Below are 7,502 nucleotides of genomic sequence, written 5' to 3'. Positions count from 1 at the left end.
AAAGGCTGTTCGTTTGAATGGAAGGCAATGGCTACGTTTACATGTAAAACACAAGCGTATTGCTAATAAAAAGATTAAGGAATTGCCATAATTTCAATTGTTCGCTAAGAAATCCTTTTTTCTTCACCTTTATTTTTGACAAGAGTTTTCTATCTCCATATGTCTATAACTCATGAATATGAATTAGGCCATGCTGATCTAACCTTCCTAGTAAAAATGTGCCTTATAATTATTATTATACATATAATTATTGCCATAACGTGCATTTAAACAGTCTATATTTAACTTTTGTATTGCATTAACAAGAACCTTAACACAATATACACTTCATAGTGATCACAATGTATTAAACTGTTATATTCATTATAGCATTAAGGAAACAACAAAAAGAGAGAGGAAAAAGGAGGAAAAACTAATTTACAAGAAATTACCAAGAGAAAAGGATTCTAAAATTCTAAATATCCGTTTTCCTTTTAGGGCCTCAATATAGCCTATACGTTTTAAAAAATATAATAATATAAAATAAAATATAAAATAAAATAAAATAAAATATAAATAATATAAGCCTATAAGTTTAAAAAAATGCAGTGCAGGTTTATTATTTGTCCATTTTTGTTTAGGGACTGTTCGGTATTTATGGAATGGACCACCGGACAGCTAAATGTCAAAGTGGCTTGTTTTGTGCATATTTTTCCATCGCTAGCAGATGGGTCTGACCCAACAAAAATCCAGTTTGGTGCTGTGTGAAAGTGGGCGCTTCGGGGCGTACACGCTCAGATAAAGTGCATCATGTCAGAACAGAATGCCAATGAAATGTTTACGCGGCAAAGCTTTAAAGCACAAGCAAATAATTAACTTTTGTGATTGTGAATAAGTGCAGTGTCCTGTGAGTGTAACTCTACCGCTGCATTAACATGTGATGTGAATGTACGTCGAGTTTTACAGAATTTGGGACTGAGGCTCGGAGTTGTAGGCTATAGTCCAGGGGTCAGAAAGTAAAAGTCCTGTCATATGTTTATTCCACCCATGAACTCAGTCAGCTGATTTCACTAATTAGTTCTCTCTCCTGTCTGAATTAGCAAATCCAGGTGATTGGAACAAAATACTGAGGAGGACTTTTACTTTCTGAACCTGGACTTTACACCTCTGAGGCACCAGAACTGCAGCTGATAGAATGTGCGCTGTACGATACTACCATATTTTAGTTTCCATGCTTATTATGTTTCCACAACAATGTTAGTGAGTAAATCTACTGAAATGGCCACCGTAACAGTGGAGTGTGATGTGCTGAGAAAGCAGAGGTTAACGCCTGTTTCACACATACTCCGTGTGCAGTGTGTATGCGGTGCCAGGAGCAGCACACACTTTAGTGCTTTCACATAATGCTGCGTTTGCAGTGTGTATTGTGTGGCTGTACCACAAACACTTACTCACTATTTTTATTTCAAATCCAGAAGTTATCAGCAACTTTTGTAAAAAAAAAAAAAAAAAAAAGTTTTGTCAGCATTGCGGTTCTCTCTATACACATACACTCTTTAATAGACGTATTCACGTTTTAACACAATTTAAACAACGTATTATTCAATGCATTACTTCTATATAGATTTATATATTAAGTTGCTCAAGCAAGTGGTAAAATATTTAACCGTGTACTTATATTAAAATCGCAAACATTTTAAATTAAAACTTAAAATTGACAAAAACAGCCAACTCTCATGCCTTTTCTTTTGCATTGAAATTTTAATACAATAAATATTGGATCTCACAAAGAACTTGTTTTTCCACCTCCACGAATGAGACGAGTGTTGTTCATTATGTCGCCTTGTTGAGGTAAATTGTAGTTTCCCTTGCTTTAAATCCGGTCTTAAAGTAGAAAGATGACTGTGAAAAATAGTAGTATTTAATTAAATACATTTATGGTGAGATTACTACATAAATAAATAAAAACGAACAGTCCCTGTATATGGTATTTTCCATATATAATTAATCACCAAATTTTGCTCCAAACTCTTACTCTTATGCAATAAAAATATATCTTTACCAAATAGCTGAATCTTTAATTTTGTGAGTTTAAATATCAGATATGGATTCTTCCTCTATATACAAAAGACACATGTAGCCTATGTAACTTCTTCTGGTGAGACAGTAACTAAACTCCAGACCTCTTTCCATTCAATCTGGTTATACATTGAATTCCTAAATGGTTTGCATTTAGGCCGTGATTTTTTTTTCTGCATAATGTTTTTATATAAAAGTTAATAAAAAAATGTTTTATCTTTAATCTTCACACTGTTAATACTTAACTGAGATAGACTCAGAGGATTTATGACCTAATAAAAGTTGAATAAGGCAACTAGGAATGGCATCAAATACCATTGCAAACTCTTTAGCAATTACGGGGATCTTATAGTAAGGAATTCACTGTAATTAAATAGATGTATAATATTCTTAAAAAGACTAACTGTCTCACCAATATTATACCATTATCACCAGTTTCTGTAGAATAAGGACTTGTTTTTAAACGTAATATATTTGTCGTGGAGAAAAGTTATGTTTAAAAATAAGCATCCGTAATAATAATAATAAAACAACAAACAAACAATGAAAATAAGAAAGCTTTACTGGAACTTTATTTACATAAAAATTCCATCTTTTCAAAAATCAATTCAGGGAAAATATTCCATAATACACAACAAATAGTTATGAAATGATGAAATTAACAAAATAGTGTCCAATTCTGATTGTGGAGCATCTAATACAAGAGCTGTATACACTAAACCTGATAACCCGTTTTGGATAATGATAGACTTAGTTCAACTGACGTTCATTCTCCGAGCCAACAGATGGCAGCAAAATGTAACGCAGATCAACGCTAGTCGTATTTAAATGTGGAAATATGTCATATTTTACATACGTGTCTCGCTAAAAACTACACTTTATTCAATATTAGTGTCGCATACACAATTATACACAAATAGTGGTGTTTGCATGACATGAACGCGGTGAACCGGAAGTTGGCAGAGGTGGATGTCTCTCTTTGCAAGAACCTCTTTAAGCTCTTACAACTTCCGGAAAGTGTCACGCTGTCCTCCATCGGCGATTATTACAGTCTACAGAGGGTCACTTCTGGAAAACTGAGCTGAAATCATGGTTTTCGAAGACAAAATGATCATGAACGGAGAGCCAGAGGAGGTATATTAGCATATAGTGTTTTGCTGAGCGGTTTAAATGTCATTTAGGGGGCAAAGGAGCCGCTTTATGTCGAAACGTTCTGGTTGATGTGGCCGAGCCTGATCTAGAGGTTGATTATTATGTAGCTGCTACATATATTATTGCATGCTTCTGCTGTCTAAACTGTTGCGTGAGATTTTGCCTTAGTCTTGTACGTGTAAACACACTCATCCTAGGTATCCTATGTATTACTTTTATTTTCATACTATTCATGTGTATATGTACATGTAACCTATTAATATACTTTGTTGTGTTCAGGAGGAGGAAGAAGAAGAGGAGGAGGAGGACATGGTGGTATGTCTCTTATGTATTATATCAACATTTTCTGACCAATATTATATTCCCACGTTATGTCTAAATCAATCCATATGAATTAAAAAACATATTTACCAATTGCTTTAAAGTGGTTAATGGGTCAATTCCATAAACTTTCACTATTGTGCCCTTGATCAAGACCTCAGGTTATCTCAGTAAATGAGTGTACTGTAAGCCACTTTTGAATGAGTGAACTATTATTAATTACAGTAATTTAATTATTCATTTAAAAGAGTGAAATTATTATTTGGAATTTTTAAAATGTAATATTAAGGTGAATCTCATTAAAACTGTCAAGTTATGTCCAGGTAATTTCACCCCCAAATCAAAATACAACTGCAAGAGTCCATAATGTGTGTGGAAAACATGGCTGTGGATGCCTTTGATTTTGTGTGGATTTCCTCGATCACAGCTGTGCAGTGTTGAGGATGTTGAGGTTATAGCGCCCTCTATCGTAACTGAAACAAATTTGACATGTATCCTTCGTGTTCTTGCATACCAAATCCTATTCACTTTGGATATTGAAGTCCCAAGTTACAGAACATTGTCTCATATCTTATATCAGTCAACCCTTTAGGCTTGTGTCTGGATGATATGCACAATTTACAATTAATCATTTAGCAGACGCTTTTATCCAAAATGACTTACCAATGAGGAGAGCAATAGAAGCAATCAGACCAACAAGAGGGCAACAGTATACAAGTGCTGTAACAAGTCTCAGTTAGTCCATGCACCAAGTTTGATGAAGAATCTTGTTTGATATGTGCTCTGCAGGACCCTCTAGAGGTCGTGAGGGAGAAGTGTGCGCAGTCGGAGCATTGTGTTCACGCACACGAGCGTCTGGAGGCGTGCGAGTCCCGGGTCGGCTCGCGCTCAGAGACCACAGAAGACTGTACAGAGGAGCTCTTCGACTTCCTACACGCTCGTGACCACTGTGTAAGAGTGCTCGTGGCTGTTGGATGCTATTAGCTATACTTCCGTCCACCTTATTTTTATGTGCATTTTGGGATATTACATAAAAAAAAAACACTAAGATGTGCATAAATTCTAAAAACGCTCATAAATCGAGGCCGATCATTTTTTTAAATCCGATAAGAAGACATGGGCATAATCTACAATGGGAACACATTTACTAAATAAATATAAACTCAGGTGACTTTGCCTCAGCAGAGGCTGTGATTGGATAACTGGACTAACCAGCGGACCAATCGCATCACAGTATCTCAGATGTTGGTTTGGTGGCTCTGAAACGCCTGTAAAGTCTGTCATCAGAATGATTTGGTTTAATTCCCTCCGTCTTACAAGATTGCGTCCTCAAACACCAGCATCCGAACGCAAGAGAACATGACAGCGTTTGTTGTGTTTCGTCTGACGCTCTGAGACGAACTCATTTATGATGGAGGAAAAAAGTGCCACAGTTTCTTCCTCAATTGCAGCAACCAAAATTTTTTTTTTACTGATATTTTGCGCCGATTTCCCAGGAAGTGACGATTTTGTTCTCTTGAACACATGGGATTGAAACGCTGCTTTATTCGTAAATGTTTTATGTGATACTCCAATTTTGCACGTATTTTAAAGGGTTAGTTCACCCAAAAATTATCCCATGATACTCACCCTCAAGCCATCCCAGGTGTATATGACTTTCTTCTTTCAGCCAAACACAATCAGAGTTATATAAAAAATATCCTGGCTCTTTCAAGCTTTATATTGGGAGTGAATGAAACCTGAGACAAAAAAGCGCATCAATCCATCATAAAAGTCACAAAGCGATACGTTTTTGTAAGAAAAATAGCCATTTTTATAACTTTATAAACTAGAATCACTAGCTTCCGGAGTTCCGGCGGGAGAGTGACTTTTGACCCGACGCATGAAGTAATGACGAACGCGGAAGCACAGAGGATAGAGAATCCAGAGTTTTAAAGATAAATGTGGGAGGAGCTTGAGTTTGTTCCCAGCTCTATTTGTTTGAACTGTGAGAAGCGTCAAAGCTTACACTACTCCTACATCCTACGTCATGCGTCAGGTCAAAGGTCACTCGTCATGCGTCGGGTCAGAGGTCGACTCGCATACGGCCGTTACAGGAAGCCAGTGATTATTATATTTTATAAAGTTTTTCAAAAACGCATGGCTTCGCTTCAGAAGGCCTTTATTATCCCCCTGGAGTTACTTTTATGATGGATCGATGCACTTTTTGGGCTTCAAAATCTCAGGTATCATTCACTCCCGTTATAAAGCTGGGAAGAGCCGGGATTTTTTAAAATAACTCAGATTGTAATCGTCTGAAAGAAGAGTCATATACACCTAGGATGGTTTGAGGGCGAGTACAAAAAGAACATTTTGGGGAGAACTATCCCTTTAAATTCACAACTGAGGGTGGAAACATAGCTAATGGTTGGTTGAGAGGTTTAGATGATGCATTTAGCATTTTAGGAAGAGTCTTTTCTTTTCAAATTACAGTCACACACCTACATTCAAGGAGTAGTTTGACCAAAAATGCTAAATCTTATCATTATTTACTCTTGTTTGTCAGACCTAACCTGTATGCTGCTATTTTGAGTGTGAGGAATTTCTCAAAATCTTCTTTTGCTCTTGAGAAATCTGTTTAAAATAATTTGTGAACATAATTTTTGATATAACTTGTTGTTCTGTTCTTGTTTTCTACAGGTGGCCCACAAGGTCTTCCAGTCGGTCAAATAAATGGAGCTGTTTATAGATGGTTGTCTGCTTATAGAAATACAGTGCTCGGTTATTTATAGAATGTGATTTTTGACCCAGATTCAATAATTCCCTGTAACCGATTCCATATTGCCGAGTTGTGACTGAAGTATTAATAACTGTTATGTTTTCTTCTCTCATATGAAATAATGTGTCCTCTGTTGTTGAGATCAGTAGAGAGGTGATGCTGACACAGAATTTGGGTTTGTTGCTAATGTCAAATAACACAAAACAATAAAGAACTTAAGACAACTGCTGTATGCAATACTTTATTGCCATAACTTGGTTGTTGGGAGCAAATGTGTTTCGGTGTAAGGAGCGCAGCACCAAAGAAGCATCGACAGTATACAGTAGACCTGATGAAAATGGAAACAGGTTAGCATCAAGGAAGGAACATTATAAATGAACTCGAGTAGTCATAAGTGTTCATAATAATGTGCTGGTGCTTAAATAGAGAGTGAACATTCAACATTGTATAATATTTAAGATAATGCTGCGTCACATGCTCTGCTTTGTCATGTCTTCACATGCTCTCTTGTGCTTTTGAAGAATCTTACTAATTTATTTAGCAAAACAATAGCAAGGTGTCTAGAATACAATAAGATGCAACTTTTCACACAGGAATAAAATAGAAAGGATGCTATGCTTATTTAATGGGACAATTTTAATGAAAAAAAAAAATCGTTTTACGTAATCAGTGATTTATTGCTTTCGAAGAACCTTTAATGAGCTGGAGTGTTGGACTGGGCGGGACCTGCACCACGTGTTTCATACAGCGCGTTTCATTGGCTACAGCAGCGCCCGGAAGTTAGGAGTCGATGCGTTTTTTGCATAGAATTTGAGCGACTAGAATGGAATTTAACATGAAATTATGTTGTTTTAACTGGCGGGACTTAGCAGCACAAACGTGTCTTTACTGATAGTTTTTAGTTTGATGGGTATAAAGATAATATTCCGATGTAACTTGTTAGAATAATATTCAGGTTGTGTAAACTATAAAAAATATGTTGTCACGTGGTAACTGTTACTTTTCTCAGCGCTAGGCGGTTTGGCCCAATCGCAGTCGAGTGTGATTACTGAAGAAGATTTAAGAATATATAATTGTAGAGCTTTATGGCAGCGACTTTACATTTGTATATCAGCTATTAATTATTTGAATATATACATTTAAAAGATTATACTTTGAAGTGTATAAATATCACAAATACGCCGGGGAAAAGATTAAGATTAAAAGCAGTTTA

The 7,502-nt window shown here is 36.1% G+C and overlaps 1 protein-coding gene across 2 annotated transcripts; it reads left to right on the top strand.

Annotated features, from left to right (window-relative positions):
• The first annotated feature begins 2,845 nt into the window (after positions 1-2,845).
• uqcrh (ubiquinol-cytochrome c reductase hinge protein) lies at positions 2,846-6,513 on the top strand. 2 transcript variants are annotated; one of them, XM_084425878.1, is made up of 4 exons: positions 2,846-3,192; positions 3,490-3,525; positions 4,321-4,482; positions 6,211-6,513. In XM_084425878.1, the coding sequence occupies exons 1-4, from the start codon at positions 3,148-3,150 to the stop codon at positions 6,241-6,243; spliced, it is 276 nt and encodes a 91-aa protein (XP_084282004.1). In that variant the 5' UTR covers positions 2,846-3,147; the 3' UTR covers positions 6,244-6,513. The 2 variants fall into 2 exon arrangements, with proteins under 2 accessions (XP_084282004.1, XP_084282003.1); XM_084425877.1 differs by having other exon boundaries at positions 3,055-3,192; positions 3,493-3,525.
• The last annotated feature ends 989 nt before the right edge of the window (positions 6,514-7,502 follow it).

This window comes from Rutilus rutilus, assembly GCF_951802725.1.
Source record: "Rutilus rutilus genome assembly, chromosome: 12".
Classification (NCBI taxonomy): Eukaryota; Metazoa; Chordata; class Actinopteri; order Cypriniformes; family Leuciscidae; genus Rutilus; species Rutilus rutilus.
This window is presented reverse-complemented; position numbering and strand designations above follow the sequence as displayed.